This window comes from Ambystoma mexicanum, chromosome 12 (genome assembly GCF_040938575.1).
Source record: "Ambystoma mexicanum isolate Mex_15411 chromosome 12, UKY_AmexF1_1, whole genome shotgun sequence".
Classification (NCBI taxonomy): Eukaryota; Metazoa; Chordata; class Amphibia; order Caudata; family Ambystomatidae; genus Ambystoma; species Ambystoma mexicanum.
Window position 1 is genome coordinate 1,095,975,741 of NC_090936.1, and position 26,120 is coordinate 1,096,001,860.

At 46.2% G+C, this 26,120-nt stretch overlaps 1 protein-coding gene across 7 annotated transcripts in view; it reads left to right on the plus strand.

Moving 5' to 3' along the window:
- The window catches only part of TASOR2 (transcription activation suppressor family member 2), a 1,665,218-nt gene extending 1,650,291 nt beyond the window's left edge, over positions 1-14,927 (plus strand). For all 7 annotated transcript variants that reach the window (XM_069629643.1, XM_069629647.1, XM_069629648.1 and 4 more), the window contains one exon: positions 13,903-14,927. In XM_069629643.1, the coding sequence (XP_069485744.1) occupies positions 13,903-13,906 (4 nt within the window). In that variant the 3' untranslated portion in view covers positions 13,907-14,927. The remainder of the gene's footprint in view (positions 1-13,902) is intronic.
- The last annotated feature ends 11,193 nt before the right edge of the window (positions 14,928-26,120 follow it).

Below are 26,120 nucleotides of genomic sequence, written 5' to 3' on the forward strand. Positions count from 1 at the left end.
AAGAAACACCTAGAAGCAATACGTGAAGCCGAAATAAAGGTACAGAATGCAGAAGTTGAGCATATAATCCACGACCAACCCGGGACGCACCGTACGCTACAATTAGCGCAAAAACAGCTGCAACACATAACTTTAGACAACGCTAAACAAGCACACGCAGCGATGCGAGCAAGGCTATACGAGACAGGGGACAAGGCCGGGTAAATACCAGCATGGCTAGAACGTAGGGAGTTGGGCCTTACCCAAGTCCGGAAACTGATGACGGAAGGACCAGATCCACTGGTAACAGACCAGGACATAGCGCAGGGGTTCGCAAAGTACTACACAGAACTGTACAGAGCACCATCCTCACCGCTATCGACTGACATACTGGACGAAATCACTCTCCCTACTTTAAGTGTGCAACAGCGCAACATATTAGAACAAGAAATCACTGAGGAAGAAATCACCCAGGCAATGTCAGAACTCCAATCAGGGAAAACCCCAGGTCCAAACGGCTTCCCAGTCGAAATATGTAAGAAAATTGGCGCGAATGTAATCTCCCCGCACCTGCTACGCCTTTTTCAACACTCGCATTCACAGGGTTGCCTTCCCCCAGACCTTAGAAAAGCCACAAAAATAGTTTTACCAAAAGCGGATAAACCACCTGACAAGTGCAGCTCCTACAGACCCATCTCCCTAATAAACTGTGAGGCCAAGATACTTGCAAAGGTACTGGCCAACCGGCTACAGCAAGTTATACACACACTGGTACACCCAGACCAGTGTGGGTTCATGCCGGAGAGATCCACTAGACAGAATATATACAGATTACATACAGCACTGGAAAAATTACCTGGGCTGCAGAGCCCCCCGGCCTTGCTGGCCATAGACTTTGAAAAGGCTTTTGACTCTGTTTATTGGGAAGCAATATGGGCATTTGTGCAACGAATGGGCATAGGACCGTACTTAATGAGCTGGGTGAAGCTGCTATATCACCTTCCTGAAGCGGTAACCCAGGTAAACAGGCATGTCTCAAATCCTTTCCGGCTGGGTAAGGGCACAAGACAGGGTTGCCCCCTGTCAGCTTTGATATTCGCATTAGCGATCGAACCTCTAGCAATCCTACCAAGATCCACACAAACATGGAGTGGATTCAGGTGGGCAGAAGACTGGGAGGACAAGGTGTCCTTATACACAGACGACCAACTAATATACCTACAGGATCCACGTGACTCTTGCCCTATCGTGACGCAATTGCTAAAAAGATACGGCGGGTTCAGCGGCCTTCGTGTCAACTGGTCTAAATCCATACTGTTCCCAGTGAGGCAGATAGACAAGGCAGTACCAGACGAATGCCCATACCGCATTGAAAGGGAGCAATTTAGATACCTAGGCATACAAATTACACATATACTAACAGACTATGTGCCCAAGAACTTACTCCCTATAACGTTAAGTTTCAAAGATAACGTCCAACATTGGATGTCCTTACCACTTACACTATTAGGACATGCTGCACTTTTCAAAATGATGGCTCTTCCCCGCTTTCTTTATATATTGCAAAATGCTCCACTGCCTCTTGCGCCCAGTGAGTTTCATAGAATAGATCAAACACTCAGGAAATTACTATGGAAAGGGGGACGCCCACGTCTGGCACTCACGACCCTACAAAGATCCATATGGGAAGGCGGAATCAGACTCCCCCGGCTGCAAACCTATTACTGGGCCAGTCAAATGGCAATAATAAATGATAAACTACACGGGGACACCACACTACCGCACAATAGAATGCCGGATTCCAACCCACAAGAAAGGCCCATCATGAAATACCTCTATTGCCAAAAAGACCGGCTGTAGTCCCATTCCATGCAGACACGTATAACTCTAATATGGTCAGATACTCATAAATACTTAGGCTGGGATGGAAAGCTAACCCCAGCACAACCACTGTGGAATAATAAACACCTCCCGGAAGTGAACAAACTCCCTAAATGGCGCTCCTGGTCCCAACTAGGCATTACGAAAATTGGGGACGTAGTGAGAGAAAACGAAATAATACCATTCGAAGTTTTAGCTACCACTTTTACGCTTCCCCCTAATGAACAGTACCACTATGTGCAACTTAAACATGCGCTACAGGTCCATCTCCCCGATATGATAGACATGCCAGACTACTCCCCGCTTGAACGCAACCTATTACCAGAAATGGTTAGACACAAAGTCACGTCTACGTTATATAGTGTCATAACTTCCTTTGCCACGAAAGAACTGTCAGGTTTGAAGGCCAAATGGGAAAGGGATGTGGGCGCCATACTTCCTGAGGACTGGGTGGCTGCACTAATGTTCCCCAGAGAGGTGGCTATCTCCTCCAGGTTCAGGTTAATACAACTGAAGATACTGCACAGAATTTATTACCCGAGGGTAGCACTATTCAACTGGGGGAAAACCACTGACCCGCATCGCTTGAGATGTAAAAGGGAGGAAGGCTCCTAATATCACATACTGTGGGAATGTGCCGTCGTCCCACAATACTGGCAGCAATGCTGCAGCGAACTGTCAAGGGTAATGGGCAAAAGAATTCACATGAGCCCCAAACAACTACTGCTGGGAATAGAAGAGGATATTGAGCTAACACGTTATAAAAAAGCGTTTTTATCTACCACCTCTGTGTTAGGAAGAAACCTGTGCAGTTCCCTTTGGGAACACTGCAAAAGATTTAGGACTACAGGTGTTAGCAGTAAACCCACTTGGTAGCAGTCTGTACCACCCAGATTTACCTGGTTGCTGTGGCTGAGCAGTCAGACTTCCCTCAAGAAGAGTTAGGCAGTATGCAAAGTATGCAAAATAGGCACTCAGACACAATAGCACAAGCAAACACTGACCAGAGCTTTGGTATCAAAGTATATAATTATTTATTTAAAAACACACTGTTTGAAACACTCCAGAACTCTTATTGTAAAACACTCTAAACACAGTTACTATTATGATATATACAACCCTTATTCCTTATCAGACAAGTCTTAGTTAACACCACTTATTTCCAGACAGAGGTGAGCGCTTAACTATAGATTGAAGATACACCACTCTAAGATTTAGGAACACTTTTTAGCAAGGCAGAAGAGAAAAAGTCGCTGGTGAGCCAAAGTCCGTAGGCTAGGCCCACTATTAGAGAGAGCAGAGCACAAATGCGCCCAAGATCACACAGTCACACTAGGCTTTGAAAGTCTTGCAGAGAGTTCGAAAAGAGTTTAGAGAGGCTCAGAAAAGTTTAGCCAGGGTGTCCCAGGCTAACCCAGGTTTGAAAGCCGGGGGCTAAATCTACCCCGTACAGTCGGTGGCAAGGGAAGCCAGGCGGAACACGGTACCTTAAGTGGGAAGGATCCTCCAGCGGTGGCAGTTGTTCCTGGCAGCGGGTGCAAGTCTCGGCGTCGTCCAGAGGAAGAGAAGATCTCGACTTGGAGGAAAGATGAAGGTCGTTGCACTGCCAGGGAAGAAGCCAGCCACAGAGTTTTCCGGTTAAAGGTATTACCCTTTATTTCGCGGTCGTGGTAAAACATGGTATTCCGGTTGCCGGGGTGCTTGGCACAGTCAAGGCGGCCACGAGATGCGTTGGGAAGGTGAAAAGACGGTGAAACTGGTTATCCCCACCAGTCAAAGGAAGAAGACTCCGGCGGGAGATCTCCTCTGTCGTTGGGAAAAGTGGTGAGACTGTTCAGCAGGGCTCCAGCAGTGGTGTCGTCGTAGCAGGTCGGCTCAGCTTCTCCCTCGTCGGATTCTTAGGTCCTGTGGCGACTTCTGAAGTTCCAGTCCCCGAAGCCCTGCTTTTATGCAGCAAACCCCCATTCACTCAGCCTAGCTGTCACTCAAACATGCTAAGTGGTGAGCCGGCCGACTCACCACTTGGGCCAATCAGGACGGAGTGCGACTTGAGTTGCCTAGGCAACTCAGTCCAGGGTGCCTAAATCCCCCTCCACCCCTCCTAAGTACCCCAGACAGAGTGGCACCACTTTGGAGGGCTTCTGTGGAGAAGCCCGCCAAAAAAGTGGAACAAAGGGCTCGACTTGGGTTGGAGTCACAGAAGAGAACACAAACGCCATTTTAGAACAGAGTTTTGGCAAAAAAAATACCAACCAGAGAATTAATAATAAATAAATAAACCGGCGGTATGTTCAAGGCTATCGTAATTAAATAAATAAAGATAGTAGCTTGGAACAATGGGAAAACCCCTAGAGAAATATTTGCGGTTGAATATAAAAAGTAGTATCCACTGCCACCAGCCAAAACTCGATCAGGGGGGACGTAGACGTGCCCCCTCGACTAACAGACCCCGGGGCAATCGAATTGCCCCAGCCAGTACGTCCACAATATGATGGTTTGTACTGGTTCTGTTCAGAATTCAAGACTAGTAAAGTCAATGGTGACTTTACATGCCCTGGGAGACAGTAGTCAGTCCCAGGGTATGGAGTCTATACTGGGGGGTCACTATGACACCCCTGTGTTACTGCACTGAGGGTGCTCTGTAACACACATCACAAAAACACATGAAGCCCTATGGAGTAAAAGACCCCATAGCCCATTACACACATCTATAGTCAAAGGAACACACGCAAATCTTGTCCAAGAGTGAGGGTAAAAAGAGTCTCACTCTTGGCAGGAGAAAAAAATAAACCCCAAAAATCCAGCAAAGCTGCTGGGGGACTCACTAGGTTAGGAAATTCAGCCTAAACAGAGAATTCTCCCTAACACTCTGCAATACTGAAAAGGAATATAGCGCAACTCTGGTGCTCTGCAACAGCACCGACCTATGAGCAAACGATGACAGATGTGGACATTTGTATTGCAATGGAAAAAAGAGAATATACAGCCGGGGGATGTCCTGAGAAAGCTCAGAAAATATGGCAAAAATGGGAAGATGTGCACTGAACAGTAACCTGTATGGACAGACTGTGCTAAAACCCAAGGACTCGTAAGGGAACCAGTTTGCGCAATATTAATGTGGTTAAATATCCGGTTATACTAAGCTCCTTTGTATGTGGAACAAGGTGTGGAACTACGAATGGGCGGGAAAGGGAAGTATTGGTTACCCCATTGATCGGGGCTGTATGTTTTCTTTGTGTTAACAAAAAACAATAAAATGTTATATTAAAAAAAAAAAAAGAAATGCCCCTTTGTGAGCCCGATTTCACAGGACAGGAGCCTAGGAGACGCATTCTTGTGGGAAGGAATGTTCATGTACGCGTTTCCCCCAATTCCGCTTCTGTGTGAGTCCTGAGTGCACTCAAGCAGCAACACTGCATGGTGATCCTAGTGGCCCCAGCACATTTGGTACTCTGACATGCTTCACCTGTCAGTGGCCCCTTGCATCAGGTTTGCCCCGCTCGCTGACCTCCTCTCCAGAGATGGCAGGTTCATCCTACACCAGGACCCCGCCTCCCTCAACTTGACAGCCTGGCTCCTGCAGCCCTTGAGTTTGGAAACCTACTGCTACTTCCAGACCGCCGAGACATCTTAGCCATGGCACGAGCACTATCGACACTGACCTACTACAAAAGCAAATCGAATTGCTTCCCCTTTCGGTGTGCAGATCAACGTCTGGACCTGTTGCACGTTCAGCCAGTAGATGTCTTGCCATACCTCCTGTCATTGTCCAATGCTGGTTAAGCCCACTATTCTATTAAGGTGCATTTACCAGCTATTTCACGCTATGCGCGTTCCCCAGGCACTCCTTCTCTTTCGTCCAACGGGTTGGTGAAAGAATATAAGGGACTGGTTCATGCTTTTCCCCCTGTGCAAACCCCTGCTCCAGCTTGGGAACTAAATGTGGTCCTCTCAAAGCTAATGGGCCCTTCTTCCGAGCTTCTTCACTGAACCTCTTTAAAGTTTCCCTCTGGAAAACGGCATTTCTAGTTGCCATTACTTCTGCCAGATGGGTAGGCGAACTACAGGTCCACTCCTGCAAGCCTCCCTATTTGACTTTTTATCAGTCTAAGGTGGTCCTTCGCACAAACCCTTCCTTCATGATGAAGGTTGCTTCTTCATTCAACCTTAAGGAACTGCTAGTGTTCTTTAGCTCTCCCTCATCCCCTGCAGAACGTTCCTTACATTCCCTGGATGTCACCCGAGCCATCACAATCTTTCGGACCTTCCGGCAAGTGCAACGCGTCCTTTCAAAGTCTTCCATTACTAGATGGCTGTCAGTTTGTATTTCACACTGTCATTGTATGGCAGACAGAACCATTGCCGGAAGACCAAGAGCGCACTCGACAAGGGTTGTGGCTTCTACTATGGTGTTCTTGTCCAGGGTTCCCCTGTTAGACATCTGCAGGGAAGCCAACTGGAGGTCTATCCATACCTTCAGGAGGCTCTGCTGTATCGATAGGGATTCAAGGGAGGAGTCCCAGGTCGGCCAGGCAGTGCTTCGCAACATATTTGCATGAGGTGTGTGTTCCAGAGGTGAGTTGGTTACTTCGGTTGAGCAATGCCTCCACCCGTTTTGGTTTTATGTAGGTACTGCTGTGTAATCCTATTCAAACAGCATGTGAATCTATGAAAGATCCAATGCTGGAGAAGGAAGCGGTTCTCCCGTTTTGGTATCTTTCATAGATACACAGGCGACTCTCCCTCCTACCTCTCTCTGGCTCATACTGCCAACATTACGTGTACTGCCAAATCTAAAGATGGCCTCCAGGGGCAGAGCTAAAATTGCCTGTCTAATTGGCCCATAAATGACTCTAAAAAGAGCACTAAAGTAACAAGCCGTTTAAAATGTAAAGGTAAAGTGCTTTAATGTTACTGCGGATTCCCAGCCTGACGGTGGGGATTATTCAAACAGCATGTGACTATATATACATACCAGTGCTGGAGAACAGAAGTTACAGGTAAGTGACTTATTCGTTATGGATAGAACTTGATGGTGAATATATTGGAAATGAGGATTAATACCCTCTAAACAGAAGTGCCATATTGTTTTTTTTATTATGGTCACATGAAATGTATATGATATGGATACACTTGATTGATATCTATCAGTTTGAGGAATTGAAGTTTTAAGTGGTCATCATAGAATTTTACAATTGATTGTCCACATTGGTATTACTTTGCAATTCTTTTTCCTTTTTTTTCTTATTTTGAGACCCCTCCTTTTGGTTTTGATATTTCTTTTCATTTGACCATTTTGAATCTGATTATTCATTCTTTCTTTATGTTCACACATTTTTCCTGACCTTGGGTGTGCATGTTGACGTCACTATGTTCCTTACGGGCTGATAATCAAACCATAGATGTTGTGAGTGACACATGGCTGTGGAGATTACTGTGGCTGTCATGTGTGGTCAGTTTTGGCTCCTGATTGTGACTATATGAACTTATTGTTATCACTGACCCTGGTTCCCTTTTCTCCCCGACCCTTAGGCTTGTATGTGCTATGCTTATCACTAGGTAGTGTAGTGGGCATACCTTAAGCTTAGCATATGACCCTTTGTTTTTATACATGCATTGTCTTTACTCTGTTATCTGTAAACCAAAGTACTTATTTGGGTATTTTTGTTATTTTCTGTGTAATTTTATAAGAACGTGTATATATTTTAGTATTGGTATTGTAAGGAAGGCATGGTATCAAGAATAGACAAGTGATCACAGTTCAAGGGTGTTTATGAAACTGTAAATGTAGGTTTGAAAAATGCCGAATGAAACCTGAATCTAAGATGGGAGCAAGCTTCTAACATCAAATAATAATAAGGCAGTCCTAGTGGCGTTGTGTCAAATAAAAGGGCCTATACTAAGAAAAACCTATTGCCAATCCTTACGCTGAATACACAAAAGAAGTGTGGGATAATGTTCTTAAGAAAGAAGGAAGTGTTCCCAAATGATAAGTCAGGATGAGTTATTTGACGTCTACCTTCCCCATGTTTTCAGCACGGGACAAGGTGGGACTTTGGAGCACAGCACACGCTGAAGCTTTCCCAGCACGAGCTAACAGTTCCACTTTCAGCTATCGGGGCACTTGGTGGTTGTCTTTTTTTCTATCAAAAATTCTCTTGCCGCCGTGGGCCTTATGTATTCAAATAATAAAGATTTCCTTTTCACAGATACATTGCATGATGTCATTCACCTCTGGATGCCCGTCTTCCAGGGGCAGATCCCTAGCAAGTTCTTTAATGATACCAGAACCTCTGATAGTTATTCCTCTTGCTTGTGAGGGTCTGTCAGCTTCACAGTATCAAAACAAAAGTTCAACAAAAGCTCTTCTCTGTATTTGGATGATAGTTCTTCACTCCCGGGTTCCCCTTCTTCTGGGCTCAGACCCCTCCCAAATATGTGTTCTCTTTATTGTGTTCCCTCTGGCATATCATGCATTCTAAAGGTTTTCCCTCTTGTATTTTGATTTGTTGCACTCACAGGCCGGTAGGTGTTGGCTTTACACCCTTGGGTCCCCCTCTTCTGTGCTCAGATCTGACTCGACTGTTCGCCTCCCAACGATCGGGTTCACTGTGGCTTTCAATGAAACTTATCTGGTGACTTTCGTAAAATGTCTTTTTGTACAGTTCACTGTGGACATCCCTCTGCAGGGTTCACTCTTGTCAACACACTGTATTTCAAGACTTTAGATTTTGTCCCCTCTTTGTCAGTATCCCTCATTGGGGTTCACTCTTGTCGACACACTGTATTTTGAGACTTTAGACTTTGTCCCTTCTTTGTCGGCATCCCTCGTTCGGTTCACCTTTGCCAATCTGTCAATCGTACCTTTTCTCATTCAACTCTTACGATGCAGGATTCATTTCCCTTAGCTTCTCAATCATCTGTCGGTCAGTGTACAGAGGATTTTACAAGACCCCTGTAGGACCACTTTGACAGCTTCTTCTCGCCTTTCCCAAGGCCTTCTGGTTCTGGTAGTTTCAATAATAGGGTAATTGGCCAGAGTTTCCTGAGTGAGCACCCATATGGTACTCCTCTGTTTCTGGTTTTCCCCTTTTCTCATCAATCACTCTTTATGCTTTCAAAGTTCAATTAGACGTTTGCTACTTTTCGTTGAACAAAGTTCGGTTTCTTATCGACTCGCCAGCTGTGATGAACCGCTTGGCTTTCTTCCTCTTTGGATTCAAAGTTGGTACCACGGAGATGAGCATCTCTCCCCAGCTTGGTTATCAGCAGAGGAGGGTCTCGTGTACCGTTGACATCTGCTGCAGCACACGCTGGCTATTGTTCGCAGTCTTACGATTCCTTCTGCAGAGGTTTCACAGGCCTTGGTCGGAAAGGGCAACGTTGCTTCTCTCCTTGTCACCCCCTCAGCATGTGCCGTCTTTCTCCTCTTGAACTGCCGAGCCTGGATAGCTGTCTCGTTGTGCTGTCTACCTTGCTCGTCTTGTGCTTTCATGCTCCACCTTTTATCCCTGTGGAAAAGGGGTAGTGGTGGCAGGTGTGTGCGGTTCTGGTTAATTGCCTGACCTGACCCTTTAGTTGGGACATGCAGTTATAGCCTGTTATCTTTCATGTCGGGATAAAGGGGGAGGTAAAGTTCCTGAGTATTCAGCGTGGTAGGCTGGGGAGAAGGTATTATGAAAAAGGGTAATTATAGTCTTCGTCCTAGAGGTTGTGTGATTTCGGAAAGGTACGTTTGGTAGGATTTGTGAACTAAACGTGAGTGACCAGGATTATATCATTCACTAGGGGGATTGTGGGAACAGTAATGTTTTATCTGAGTAGACTTGGTGTTCGGAAAAGGATAATCAGGGTCGTGGAGACGAAGGATAGGGAGTATTTGGGTGGAGAACAGGAGAACACGGATTCTGGGAGTTGTGGTTTTTGAGGGTGACTGGGTTCCTAGTTGGTTTACCATAGTTGTAGGGGTGGTAGGATTTTATTGAGGGAGCTTTTTTGGGTGATAGGGTGCTAGATGTTGAATAACCAAAGAAGATCTCAGGGACTTCATGCTCCTCCTCTTCCGCAGTATAGTAGTGCGTCTCATCTGGGGCATTTCCCCGAGCATAATCCAGAGCCCTTCTACGCAGGTGGTCCTTCCCTACCTGGCCACTCCAAGGGTTGGGATAAGAGAGGTGTAGTTCTTCCCTGGTCACCTGAATAAGGGTTTCTCAAGGTCTACTTGGGAGAATATACTGAGGTTTCTCACAGTATATTTTCTGGGGTTAACTATTGGGACTAATTGTTCCTCGCTGCCCACCTTGAGTGAAGCCTAACAGCTCTGCCATTAAAACCCTGAGAGCATTTGGTTTCTCTTTTGGTTGGAAGCCCTGACTTGCCATTAGGTTAGATCCCTCATCAGAATAATCTCCCTAATGCGCAAAAAAGACAGTAGGCTCTGCGTCATCATCTGACCCACAAACATATCTACCAATAACCTCACTCAATAACCTCAAAACTACTTCTAAAAGACTACTCCTAGGGGATTTCAACTTGAGCTTCAATGATCCACTAGACAAACATGCCACATCCATCGCCAGTATTCTCTCCGAACTTGGCATAGCCCAAAACATTACCGAACCTGCACACAACAAAGGGAGGATTCTTGACTGGGTGGCAGAATACAATTGTACAGCCAACATCACAACCATCTCCCCGCAACCTTGGATGGACCACTTCCTCCTGTCCTTCAAACTCTCAACCATCAGACCACTCCCTCTAGTCACCCCGACAGCCCTGCCTTGCATAACATGGAATAAAAAGAGCATCACAGCGGATAAAGTGATCCCAACTATCCTCCCTACCCTCAACCAGCTTGCTGATCATCTATACCTAGAAACATTGTTGAGGAGTACAATAAAATGATGCTAATCTCACTCGACAACATTGCCCCAGTCAAACTCAGACCCAGCAAACCTAAGACCCATCTGAACAAATGGTTCACCCCTCAATTAAAAGACTTACGACAATTAAAGAGGAGTTGCGAAACCTCTTGGAGTTACTCCCGTCAGAAGCCAACAGAACGAAATTAACGGAAATCTCATCCCATTACAAAAAGGAAATCTACCTGGCCAAACGTAACTCCTACAATAAGCGTATCCAACGCTAATTCTAGTATGAAGGAATTGTTTACTATTCTAAAGGAACTAGAGTCCCCCATCCCCATTCCCGACACCTGCACCAAAGATAAAACATGGTGTTCAGATATACAACAGGCACTTTCCAACAAAGTAACTACCCTCCAAAATAAAATAGCCACTAAAAAAGCCTCACTTAACCACCCATCTCATCCGAATAACAATACTCCTGAGCTCCCTCGGAAGGAACCTCTATCTGACTCCATTACCCGTTTCAACTTCACCAAAATATCCATTGTTAAGGTAGAGAAAGTTATTCTCTCACTGAAGCCGTCCAACTGCCAGGGTGACCTCTGCCCAGCCCGACTCATAAAAGACGCTGCAAAAGATCTTGCCCCATTTATCTCCAAACTCATTAATGCTTCATTTGCATCTGGCATTGTCCCTTCCAACCTCAAACAATCCTGGGTGCTCCCATTGCTAAAAAAGCAAACCTTAGATCCACTCATACCTGCCAACTACCGTCCCATCACAACAGTTCCCTTTCTGCTACAAATCCCGGACAAGATCGCCTACAATCAAATCCAAAAATTCCTAGAAAGAACTCCACAAGCTTTTAGGAGCGCGACAATCAGGATTCCGACCTCAACATGGAACTGAGACCGCCCTCATCGACCTGAAGACACAAGTCGATGAGCTACGAGATAAAGGGAAAACAGCCCTCCTCTTACTGCTCGACCTCTCAGCTGCACTCGACATTGTGGACCACAAGGTCTTGTGCAGCCACCTAGATTCAGCCGCCCACTTCTCCAAAGAGGTTATAACCTGGATTGAGTCTTTCCTAAGCGATAGGACCATGAGGGTGTTCTCCCTCTCAGCAGCGGCAGACCCTATCCCCATTACATGCGGCATCCCACAGGGCTCATGTGTCTCCCCCACACTATACAATATATTCCCTAAGCCCCTTTTCGACGATCTGGACCTTCTTGATATCACCTACACGAATTACACTGATGATACTCAGATTCTCCTCCCACTTTCTGGGGATTACGTTAAGGATTTGGCCTTGGTGAATCATTCAGGCATGGATGGCATCCCACGGTCTATGCCTGAATGATGACAAGACCGAACTTATCATCCTAGGAACCTACTCCAACCTCAAGAAATTAGGCTAGGATTCGTTCATAATTGATGGCAACCTCATTAAGGTGGATAACGAGGTGAAGACCCTCGGTTTCTACCTTGATTCAACCCTCTCCTTCTCCAAACAGGTGAATTCCATGGCCTCTGCCACGGCCTACACCTGTAAGCTCATCAGAACCGGCAAACCCTTTCTCTCTGATAACTGCATCATCCTGGCCAGAGCCCTCATTCTCTTTAGGCTTTATTATTGTAACGCCTTATACATCGGTGCCAACAAATCTATTCTCCAAAGGATTAAAATCCTCCAAAATAATGCCCTAAGAGCAGCACTCGGTGTGTCTAAAACATCACATATATCTATGATAAGACGCCAAAATAACTGTCTCTCTACACACAACAAAATTCAGTTAAAAGTGGCATGCCTTACACATAAAGCATTGAACAAAGCAGCCCCTAGCTTTCTTACGGATAGATTCCATGGAACGTCCACCAGACCTACGAGACTAATCAATACCAACTGCCTCACCATCCCCAGATTCAAGATCTCAAAGGTTGGTGGCGGCAGTTTCCCAGGCAAAGCGGCCCAACTTTGGACCTCCCTGCCACATCTGATCGGAGAAGAGCAACCCGATCTTAAATTTAGACTTCACTTCATACATTGGCTCAAGTCTTCTGATATGTAGGCCCATACATGTGTGATTCATATTGCTGCACCTTTCTTGTATATACACCTGTATCCAGTTCTATTTATGTACTCTCTCTGATACGTATTTATTGACTTACTCCTGCCATGGACCTGTACCTGTTCTATTCATATTCTGTAACCTGTTAACCTAAGCTTCGCATATTATGTACTGCTGCGCCCTGATACATTCGGGTCGGGTGCTCATTATAAATGAATAAACAAATAAACATATCAAAGAATTAAGAGTATTTACTGACCTTTTCTTTAAAAATATCAATATGAACTCGCCTTCTGTTTCCCCATTCAACCAAAATTCACCATAGTATGATGTATTCCCTCCGCATGTCGAACATGCACATAGAATGCAATTCCTTCACCCCCCCCCCCCTCAAAACTTTACTCCCTGATATACCACTTTCCTTGGCACCCAAGATGTGGTGCGGGGAACGGATTGGGCAGGTGGGTGCTCTGTCGTGCAACATCCGAAACAGCCAAAAAACCTGCCTCAGGAGGATAGCTCATCGGCAACGTGCTTGCCTTGGAAGCAATACGACACGGAGCAACGCAGGTTCGATCCCCGGGTCCGCGCTTAGAAACCTCTGGGTGTTAAGTGCATTATAAAATAACATATCATATCACTTACACACCTTTCTTTTTTTTTTGTCTAGATTTTGGAAGCCAACATTAACGATTTATTGTTTGTTTCTTTCAATTGGTTGTCATGAATAGTGCATTTATGGGTTATGTAAACTGGGATGGCAAATATTTTATAACCTTCTTGAGGATTTGCACCATATTAATAAATATCCTCTGCTTGCATCAATGATATATTAATCCGCTGTTACAGTTAAATCACTTCATACTCTGTATTCCATTGAGAAAGACGCATCCATGGCAAGGAGAACAGTTTTGCCCTCGGTCATGTGTGCATCTACACTAAACCGCTATCAGTAATAGATGTAAAAATGTTATCTGGTGGTTTGTTAGTGTGTTTGGACCACTGGACAACTCATGGGATGTATGATCAATATAAATATGATCATTTTTTAGAGCTTTATCTGAAGCAGAAATTAACAATCCAACTTTTTGTTTCACCAGGTGATGGGCCAAGATTGCTCTTGCGGCTAAAGTCTAGACTAGGAAAAAGGAGATGCCCATTGATGGCCCAGCAGAACTTAGAGATGGAACGCCGCTACTCATCTGTTACAGGCGCACAATGGAAATGTCCACATCTCAAACAGAGCAGATTTGATCTGTCTTTCTGTGGTCAAAAGATTACAAGATTGACAACTGTGCATGGCCACCGTCTTTTACTAGTATTTATTGCAAATGCACCATATCAACATGATTCATTTATTGTTTTCAAACCAGAATTTAAAAAACACATTCTTTATTTAGCAGACCTGTCTATTCCACTAAACAAAAAAAAGTGTTCCTTTCTTGGCTGTCAGAAACAAAGTGGCTGTAGTGTATATGTCCACTTTAATATGCTTTTATTTTTTGAGGAGCAAGGTTTAGCCTTTTACTCTTTTAATGTAAATATTGGAAACAAGATGCCTACACAATGATTGTGGGATCTGTATTATTTTGGTGTGGCTATTTTAACTAAGAGAAAACACTAAACCTTTCCAGCACAAAGATCTATTCCAGTGTGTGTTGCTCAATCAATAGTAAGGTTTTGAAATGAATGATTTCCCATTTTCCCTTTGTATATATTTTTTGTACCTAGTCTTAGACAATGCAGTTCATCCAAAGCCACACATTTATGATCTAGAAGACAGAATGGCAATGAGAATATTCTAAAGTAGACTAACAAACACAGAGCTAGAAACCCATTTAAGTGGGTATAACTATTTGGAGAGAATTTTGTAATTTTTGTATAAATAAAGTGTACTGGAAGCCATATTGTGCTGGAGAACTTCATGCAGCTGTTCAGTATAAAATGAATTAAAGAAATACAAAGTACTTCTCCAAGTTTATTAAAAAAAAATCCATATTGGAAATGTTTTAAAAATGTATTGTAGCAGGGAATACCCAATCAAGTTGTTTATATGTGTATATGTTTAGAGTACAACCATGACATGGCTTATTTTGTTGCTAAATAATAAAAGTTAGCACATTTGTATGATGTTTTTATTTTATGGGTGTTGCATTTTGTATGTTTCTGGCTACTTATGAACAAACTTTTATTGCACATTTAGTCACTTAAACTAAAACAAAGGCGTAGGAAGTTTTCACTTACTGATGCAATATGAATCGCCACATCTTGCTGCAAAATTAAAATGATGCAAATCTGTGGTGGTTAGGAGAAAAGTCTCTTTAGTAACATGGCATGTACATCTTGCTGCGCACCTCGGCACCCGGACTGGGCGGGAGGGAGAACAACAGGCGCAGAGAGACTCTCTGCCGACGGGGCTGCAGCAGGTTTCTTGTGCAGCGGACCGACCACTAAAGAACCTGCTGTGCATTACCCCTCGCGGTGGAGACGGAGAAACCAAATTGTGTGGTGCAGATCCGACACCCGCAAATGTCTTTCAAACTGCTGTGTGACATCGGTTTAATCGCCGCCGCCGCCCACCACATCACGGCATGGAGGGAGAGGTGTCCAAGAGATATGGACCATTGCGAGCGCAAGAATCTGCAGCAGCAAGACTACATTGTAACACAAGTCCCTTTTTTCAGTCAATGTGAAACGTGCGATTGGTGGTGTGCCGTGCAGACCATTTTGGAATAGGTTACGCCTCTGGACCTCGGCAAGCCGCTGCTATCCCTTGCCATGTTCCTTCGGACAAGCTGGGGAGGGGCTCAGTACTGTGCTGTCTAGTGAGTCCACCGTGGAAACTCCGAACAACTTGCTGTACCCCCGCTCCCACGCACAATGAAACCCGAGAACCTCATGTGTAAGTGAGTGTAGTTCCAACACCGACGAGTATCTCATAGACCGCTGCCTGCGAAACCTGTGCTGCAGACCCGATGAGGGCATGGATTACGGTGCAACACAGATAGCTAGCGCTCGCCACGACACTGCATTAAGGGAAACTAAACTAAAACAAAGGCGTAGCAAGTTTTCATTTCTGCTGCAATATGAATCGCCACATCTTGCTGCAAAATTAAAATTATGCAAATCTGTGGTGGTTAGGAGAAATGTCTCTTTAGAAACATGGCATGTACATTTTAATGTTTGCTGCACTCTTAGAAAAACATTTCCGAGAGTACCCTACAATGAATAGAACATACATACTTCATAAGCGTTCTTCCCTGGAAATTCCAGCAGATGGCTGCTGCTTACCATGTGTCTACTTTTTGATTTTTGCATTGTATGAAGGCATCATGAAGTACAACAGACTTGAAGTTTAAACAAAAGATGTTTATTTAACTGAAATGTCAGGAGGGCTGAAGGCCTAATTGGCCTTATACTACTGTAGGTTTTCACTATCTGAATGAAACTAAGGGAAGTCTGGCTCAAAAGAGTAATCGTGTCCAAAACCTATCCTTGCCCTCACAACTATAGTACACCAATGTGTAGGGATGTCAAACCCAAAAGAAACAGTGTTTGACTCCAAGTTCTGGGCTTCTTCTAGCTCACAGGTTTCTCTCAGCTCCCCTTCCCCAAGCAAAAGAAAGTTCCATGAAAGAAAGTCTAAAACGTTACCTTCTCCAGTTCAATGCAATATAGTTTGTGATCAATTCTTGGGGTTTCCTTCCCCAAATTCTAAGTAGTTAAATCCAAAACGAAAAGGGTCTCAGGACTCTGTTCTCAAGATGACAAGTATAGTTCAAAAGTGTTGCAGTGTATTTGTTGAGCTTGTCTCGTGATGTCTTTAGCTTTGAACATTTAGGATACTCTGCTCAAGGCTCAGTTGTCAGACCACACCATCCACTCATCAGAGGTCACGCAACCAGGATCCCTGGACTTGTTTCGGGGTGTCCTTAGCTTTCACCATTCAGGGTCCTCTGGTCTAGGCGTAGTTGTTAGACCACACAGTCCACCCATCACACGTCACGTAACCAGGGTCCCTGGACTTCGCAGGTCCACACACAAGTGCCTTGGTGCTTGCTCCTGTGCGCCATTTCACCTTTACTTGACTCGTTTGCACTGGTCTCCTGGCTTTAGAGTGCAATCTTATATTTCTTTGTCTTCTCCTTGATTGCCTGATGGCCCTGCCACCATGTATCGCACCCCCTTTGCCAAGCTCTTGCCTTGCCACACTGCATTCACTCATTCAAGTTCACTGTGCAGGCTTTCTTTTGCCTTTAATGTAGTCAACTGTAAGGTTAGATGTAATTTCTTTTTGCAACATAGGTTTTCCATGATTTAAGTTTCAGTTCAGAGTTCAAAAGTGTTCCTATGTTGCTTATTTGTTTCAATGGGAAGATTCCCTCTAATGAAGTACGAAATGGGCATTCGCTTTATTTCAGGATGAAAGTTTCATATAGGTCGGTATTCAGTGTACAAGTGTTTCTTGCAATGTTAAGTTTTCATGTACTTCGGTATTCAGTATACCTTGGTTGCTTGTAGTGTGAAGTTTTCATATAGTTCGGTATTCAATGTATGGACGAGCACTTGCCTGCGTTTCTGTTCGGAGCTCCCTGTTTCTTGCGTGTCCCTCTGACACTCGCCAGCAGCCTGCTCCCGCCGGCTTCTGCTTTTGTCTCTGCTCCGCTTCTGAAGAAGGAAACACTGCCAATGCTTGCCCCGCTGCTTCCTCACGGATGCGGAAAGCGTCCTCTGCACTTCGGGTCTGCCAGCGTTCTGGTTTGGTGTCCAGTCCCACCATGGTTGCTCGCATTAAGAGCGGGTCCCTTGCTTCTCCTGCACGGTTCTCCATGCAAGGTCTTCTTGGGCTTCTCTGCTGGGCTCTCTGCGGGATTCTCGGATAAGCTCTCTCCTCTGCCTCTCACCTCTCCTTTTATATACCTGCAGCCTTCTAACAGGTTGCAGGTATGCTTGGTCAATTGGATCTGCCTAACCATATTTAGGCAGACATGCCTGATCGTCCCAGTGTTTGGAATGCAGCTTCCTCATCTCAGTAGTGAAGGGAAACCATATTCACTACTCCCAGTTGCCTCTTCTTCATCTTAGTACTGTTCGGTGTTGTGTGTGAAATAGTGAGGGGAACTGGCTTGTAACAGCCCATAATATTTGAGGGAGTATTGGATTGGCACTAGGGAAAGGGCGATACCATGTCTCGCCTAAGGGCATCCCACTCCCAATCTTTAAGGACCTTCCACTCAGGTGATCCTCCCTCGCTTCTCCATCCCAAGGGTCAGGATCCAAAAGCGATGGCCTTTCCCTGGCCACTTGCATACAGGATCCAAGGGAAAGTAGGAGTGAGAATGCTCTCAGGCAGTGCTTAATTTGTGGGAGTGTCTACCAGGGCTCAGTCCCGGCACTTATTTCTGAGCCCCGGCACTTATTTTCTCATATTCAGTCTGATTGTGATGTTTTTTTTTGGCAACTTTATTATTAACTCTCATTCAGCAGTTGTCACACAGCAAGCAACAACAGTGTGTACTGGCCACATTTTCTTCACCCTCTGTCGGCTCATTGTTATTCATGAACTTTATGGCCCATGTATATAGCATAGTGATAGTTATTTATTGTTATTGATAAAAATTAGTTGGAAGGTGACATTGCTGGGTGCTTGGGCTGCTCACACCCACACACTTCTCCAGTCCTCCTGCCTAACAGTGGAGCTCCTCCACTACTGCAATACGCAACATTAGTGTGGGTTGGCAACAAGGGGACAGTCACCAGCCAGCAGCACCAATACAGGGGAAAGGCTAGCGAAAAAGCCACTGCCTAAGAGGAGTGCCTTTCATGAATGTCAACCTATACTGCAATGTATGATGGACAGATTTAACAGTTCAGTAATCATTATTCCTGCATGTGTCAATCAATTAAACTTAGTAGAAAGCAGGTTTGCTCATTTTTCTGTGGATGGATGGTCAACATGTTCCAATTGGCACCTATGCAATCTGAGTAAAATGTTAACAATGATGTATTTAAGGAAGCACTTAAACATTTGTCTTAAACTAATATATTATGTTATTTTATGCTATTTGGCATCTGTAAATTTCACATCTGCCATGGCTATTGCATCTATCACCCAGAATAGCCAGTTGGAGTTGCAGTGTTAGCCATTGATATGCAGGTTCTGTGGGGGGACAGGTCTTGGCAGTAGTGGGCCTGGAGTTGCATGCCTGCTGTGTCCCAGGTGTGCTAGAAAATATTTGGGCGCTGGCACTTATGTTTTTACAAACTAAGCACTGCCCTCAGGTTTCTCACAGTTGCAATAGAAGAATCTCAAACCACAGAGATTTTGTTTTTGGTAGTTGTCTGACCTGCAGTTCCATCTGTGAAAGCAGTGGATGTTATCTGCCTGGCTATTTTAGACCTGCTGTATGCCTCCAAAGAAATAATGAGCTATGTATTCATAAGGGGAGCTGGAATGGTAAACTGTGCAATAGTGTGTGTAGTGACAGTCACTAATGAAGGATGTAAGAAGATATTAGGGTTAGTGCTCCACCAGAATAGGTCCTGAGCCTTCACTTGTGTGTTTATAGGTGACTTTCCACAGGGATTGAAGGACACCTGAATCTGAAACTAAAAAACCATTTGGGAATTTCAGTATAACGGAAAAAGCATCTTCCTCTGAGGACTTCTAATGAGGTGACAAAGTATGCCGGCGCACTGCCCAAGCTAGAGCATGATGCCACCTGGTGTGGTATCTGGAGGATCCCGTGATCACCCCTTACTTCCCGCCATCGGGCAGAGGACAGTTGCATGTGCTTGTGGCTTTTTAAGGGGCCTGCATACTTGTGCAGGGCAATGCATGGCACGACTCAAACCCAGGCTCAGAAGGATGCAGAGTCTAACCTTCCCAAAGTTACAGAAACAACTTTGAAGCACTCACTGTGCGTTCTAATTCAGACGTGGCTCTGCTGCGGGCCATAGATCCTGATGCTCATGAGCAGACTTGCACAGACTGGGAATTCAGGATGGCAGATCAGCTTTTTTAAACTGTGGCCCAGACGCCTGGGGGCCACACACCAAGAGATGAGCTACACCTGAGGAAGTAGCAATTCCACAGTATCCGATCACACAGCCACCACAATGAAGATACACGCACGTGCAGGTCCTTAGACTGGCCCCAGGGGAGAAGTCACTAGAGTATGAAAGGGGCACCTAGGAGTGGAGGTGGTAGGTGTTTGGGGCAAGTTGACGATTAAGGAAAAGGACTTGAAAGAGACATGAAAGGCCAGAGGAGTTTGGAGATAAAAGGGAAGCAGAAACATCAAGAGGGTGGAAAGATGGAGACTTCAAAAAGTGGGAGCAGGGAGACCTCAAGAAGTGGAAGGAGGGAGAAACCAAGAGGTAGTAGGAGGGAGACAATAGGAGGTGGTAAAATGAAGAGGTCAGGAGGAGGCTTGGTGCCAGGAGAAAACATCAAGGGCTAGCCAGGAGGTAGCTAGCAAGAGCAGGAAGAAACAAGGGGGCATGTTTAGATGAAGGCAGGCACTAGGGGTGAGATACTGATGAGAAAGGGTTAAATCCATGGTGGGAAGAGGGAACCAAGCATGCAGCCTGGCATTGGGGAGGTTCATAAAAGGAGCGTAGTTGCTGTATAGAGGGAAGAAATCGGGACCCAAGGATTGGGGGGGTCTTAAGGCCATCCTAATCCTTCTATAGAAATGGAGGGTGCATCCCCATTTGGCTTTGTAGAAAGTGGAAGATAAGCTCCAACTGTATCTGTAACTTGTTGTGAAGACACAGCAACATCTACAGGACATGGCCGAGTGAAGACGTGTTTCTGCGCGGGTCCGTTGGAGCCACACACATCCTGTCAGTAATCCTGCTATATTGCCTTAAATCTTGAGAAGAATCTGCTGCCTGAGTTCAGGGATCGCAGCAGGAGCAGTGACGACGCTTCTGGATGCTGGTGGATCCTCTTTGTTGATTTGTGAGGAGCAGCATTCAGCCTGTGCGGGCTGCCATCTTGCTGCGCACCTCGGCACCCGGACTGGCCGGGAGGGAGAACAACAGGCGCAGAGAGACTCTCCGCCGACGGGGCTGCAGCGGTTTTCTTGTGCAGCGGACCGACCACTAAAGAACCCGCTGTGCATTACCCCTCACGGAGGAACCAAATTGTGTGGTGCAGATCTGACACCCGCAAGTGTCTTTCAAACTGCTCAGTGACATCGGATTAATCTGCACCACCCACCACATCACGGCACGGAGGGAGAGGTGTCCAAGAGATATGGACCATTGCGAACGCAAGAATCTGCAGCAGCTAGACTACATTGCAACACAAGGCCTTTTTTTCAGACAATGTGAAACGTGCGATTGGTGGTGTGCCGTGCAGACCATTTTGGAATAAGTTACGCCTCCGGACCTCGGCAAGCCGCCGCTATCCCTTGCCGTGTTCCTTCGGACAAGCTGGGGAGGGGCTCAGTACTGGGCTGTCTAGTGAGTCCACCATGGAAACTCAGAACAACTTGCTGTACCCCCTCCTCCACGCACAATAAAACCCGAGAACCTCATGTGTAAGTGAGTGTAGTTCCAACACCGACGGGTATCTCCTAGAGCGCCGCCTGCGAAACCTGTGCTGCAGGCCTGATGAGGGCATGGATTACGGTGCGACACAGATAGCTAGCGCTCGCCACAACACTGCATTAAGGGAAATTAGTAGAGAAGATCTCAGGATGGTGCGGACCACCGCGAGACCGAGACCCTGCATAACTGAGATGCTGCGGTGGCGCACATTCTGCAAGGCTACAGCAGATTGGGTGAACAATTGGATCCTGCCCCGGATACCCAGTCGAGAACTAGGCCCCCGGCTGCAGCGAGCTCCTGCTGCCCCCCATGGTGGTCCTTGGACTCAGCCTGGTAAGACTCTGGACCGTACCATCTGAGGAAGGCTGAAGGTGAGGTGCTGATAATTGCTGTGTGCGTTCCACCTATTAGCTCCCTGGACTACTGCCTACGACCACCTGAAATCTTGGAAGTGGAACCGTCTAGTCCCAGGCCATCTGGCTTGACTACATGCAGTACCTGTGGATGCGCAGCCAGGGCGAATGACTAACACGCATCTGGGTGGGTTCCCCCATCGAGTGAAACCGAAGATTGAGGAGTGGAGCTGATTGGAATGCTCCGAACTTCTGTGAGAAGGAGGCATGGAGATGTGGGAGCAGCAGTGCGCCGGAGGCACGTGAAAGTAATACCCATCCTCTGGCGAGACACTTGGAACGTGAAACCCTGACTTTGCTCCCAGGACAACGCAAAGTGGCAATTTCATCACCATGGTTAAACCTAAAATACACGACCGCAACCGCCCTCTACGCAGAGGGAAAACTGGGCTTCACACTGCACAGACTAATCCGAAACACCGGCAAGGATTAGAGACTTCCTGTGAGAACGCGGCCAAGTCTGGGATCGTGGATCCAGTGAGAATTAATGCTGGGTCCCTAACACCAGTGGAATATCACTGCAACTACCTGGACATATCATCTGTACTGTATTGTAGGGCTGAGATTGATGCCCTTTTGTCCCACCGGCACATCATAGTCAAAGACAAGTCGAAAAAGACATCTACGCAGAGCAAGATGGAACAGTAGTATGCAACCACTGTCACTAATGCTTCTACCGACCAACCACCACACCCTGATGCCTCTGGAACCCCTCTCCCTGAAGGACGTAATGGGCACCATAGCCAATTCTCGCTCCTCTAAAGAGAAAAAAAAGGACAGCATCACGGCAGAGGTCTCGTTTCTCCGACATGATCTACAGAAACTATCTTGCCGTATGGGTGAGGTGGAACAATGTATTTCTGGAACGGAAGATGGACTCAGAGGAGTGACCCAGCAACTCTCGCAAGTGATGACAGGCCTACATCGATGGGGGGCGTGTAGATCACAACGCTATAATATACGCATTGGGGACTTCCCGAGAAGGTGGAGGGACGCAGCCTGGAACTCTTCTTGGAGCAATGGTTGGCAGATGTCTTTACACATAAAACCTTCTCAAAATCTTTCTCTGTGGAGAGGGCTCATAACATGCGAACGGGAAGAGCCACCTGGGGAACACCACTACGTACGATCATAGCAAAACTCTAACTAATCAGACAGAGATTAATAGTTTCAGATGGCCCGTATGAAGGGATCAATTACATATAACGGATCACAAATTGCCTTCTTTCCAGATTACACTTGGGAAGTACAGCTTGCCAGACAATCCTTCGACCAATTAAAAAAACTATAATATTCCATGAATGTGAACTATGGACTGCTATTCCCAGCCCAACTGAAGATCTACCACAACGGTACTACAGTGCACTTCACCAATTTCACGGGAATCCTGGAGATGGGCTGAACAACATCTTGAAGGTGATTGGGGGCCGGAGGCAAGAGGCATGGGTGGCAGACTCTGGTCCGGTCCCGACCGGGCCCCTGCGACGAGAGACATGGTACCGAAAGTACAAGACGGGCCTGATCCCATCAGACGCCTCAGAAGGACAAAGTAGGCGCAAACAGTGAAATTGAGGACTGTGACAATCCAACATTGGCCGGGGAAGTTGTTCTTAGACACCCGGCAATGAGCAACCACGGAGCTGCTTCGGCTCGGACTATTCGGCTCAGCGACCCCCCCCCCCCCTCCCTTTTTTTGAGTTTGAGTGTTCCCCCAGCACAATTTGAGCGTTCTTTGCCCATAGCCTCCAGTCTGTTTTGGTGGGCATAATATGTTCTTGGTTTGTGCTGACGGTGAGTTCCTTTGACTGCCAGCGCATGTTCGGGTGGCAGATGCTTCAGGTTGGGATGAAGTATGGGGAGGGTGTTTACTGTTTTTGTTAAAGGTTTAGGTTTGCAACAGGGTTGGATGGGAACACCTGCACATTCACTTGCCCGAATCGCGCCACGAACACAAAGGACACTGCCTACATACTACTATACACCCAGTTACAGCCATGGCATGCACCCAGAATGTGGTAAGGGCCAGCGACGCTAGCACGTCCCTTAAACTACTACTTACGTGGAACGTTAATGGGTTGGGGATCAGGGATTACACAACGTTTTGTCACCCAATTTCTTTACAGACATTCCCCTGATGTTGCCCTTCTCACCGAGATGCACTTAGCTGGCACAACGTGTACTCTCTTCCATAGGATACATGCAGGATTCTCTGTGGTCTCGAGGAGTCCTGACCCTGTTGCATAAACATCCCATTTGTGCTGGCCTTAGTAGAACAAGACCCTAGAGGCAGATTCGTAATGATACAGGGTATGCTCTGGGGGGGAAACCATAGGCATACTGTTTGTATATGCCACGCCACTAGTTACGGGAGATCTCATGGACAATGACGTAGCGATAATTGCAAAACACCGGCCTGATCTGTGGATCCTTGGGGGTGACTTTAATTATGTTATGGACGTGACGCTGGACCGTACTTGCATTCGAGGTTGAAACCCTGATACACCCACAAAGTTAGCGACCTTTGCGTATGCGCTTGGCCCTGGTGATGTTTGGAGAGAGCTCCACCAATAAACCACAAGTATTCATTCCACTCTGGGCCCTGGCCTCTCTCTTTAGGCTTGATTACTTTTTTCTCCCGATTCCAGACACATATAGGGTAACCAATGCGACATTGACAAAATGTGACGGTCCGTGAAATAGCAGAGACCTTTGCGGAATACTATGCTACTCTTTATAAGGGCCCGTCCAGCCCATTGAACTTTTCTATACTGGAAAATATCATGATCCCCCATTTATCCGAGACACAGCATCTGCAACTGGATATTGATATCACTGAGATGGAAATCACAGATGCTATTGCCAATTATACTCGGGGGGGGGGGGGGGGGGGGGGGTGACACACTGGGTCCCAACGGTCTTCCTTTAACCTGGAAGAAACTGGGACTGGGTGGGGAATAAATGGTGGTCCTCCTCCACAAGATGTTCCTATGTTGTAGATATAACCGTGCTTGCAACCAGACTCCAAGCAGTGATTCCTTCCCTAATTCACCCTGACCAATGCGGCTTTATGCCAAATAAATCGACACGCATGAATATAAGACGCCGCCACCTGCTCATAGAACGGGCACCGGTCCTCACTGAATCCCTTGCTTTACTAGCCATCGACTTTGAAAAGGCGTTTGACTTGGTGCTATGGGAGAGTCTCTGGGAAACTATGCGACAAAATGGGGTTCTGGGAGCCCTTCCTGAAATGGGTTTGACTACTATATGAAGCCCGCAGGCAGAGGTTAGGGTTAATGGCTGGCGTTCTGGTACGTTTTCGCTGGGCAGGGGAACGCCTCATGGGTGTCCCCTACCACCCTTACTATTACTATTCACAATTGCCATCAAGCCTTCGGCCCTATGGCTTCGCCAGATGAGTACATGAATGGGTTTCTGATGGCCGGATGGTGAGGAAGATAACCTTTCGCTTCATGCGGACGACCTTTTGATATATCTGAGTGACCTGACCCGCTTTTGCCCAGTTGTTACACAGATATTGGAATGATTTGGTGAATTCAGCGGGCTGCGAGTCAACTGGGGTAAATCTGTCCTCTTCCCAATCAAAGGTGGGGAACATGCGATTCCACCGAACTGCCCATATCATATCGAGCGTGAATGTTTCTGCTATTTGGGGATTCAGATCTCGGTGGATCTCTCAGAATATATTGCCTGCCATTTACATCTGAGCACTGAGCAATTTTCGAATGATGTTCGACACTGGATTCTACTCCCCCTGACACTGTTGGGTAGAGCAGCCCTGTTTAAGATGCTGACATTACCCCGCTTTCTGTACATTATGCAAAATGCCCCTCTACGGATCCCTGACCTGGAATTTCACTGGGTGGACGGTATCCTCAGGAAATTAATTTGGGGTAGGGGACATCCACACATCGCCCTTAATACACTGCAGAGGTCAGTTTTGGAGGGGGGTATAGGGTTACCACACCTCCAGTCATATTATTGGGCGAGTTAAATAAAGGTGATCAATGATGTTTCATGGTGACCAAGAGCTAGCACATATTAGGGCTGGGATGCTAAATCTGCAGAATACGTTGCCACTTATGAATCTTCACCAACCCCTTACTAGGTCTTCTCAGACAATGGCGATACACACCGCTATGTTTTGGAAAGCAGCACATAAACATATGCGATGGGAAAAGAGGATGAACCCGATACAACCTTTATGGGGCAACGGCAACCTCACCGAAGTGGGCAGACTGTCGACTTGGCCGGAATAGGCGGAGGCCAAAATCACTATGTTTGGGGACATTGTTACTGAGGGTACAATAATTCCTTTTGAGAAC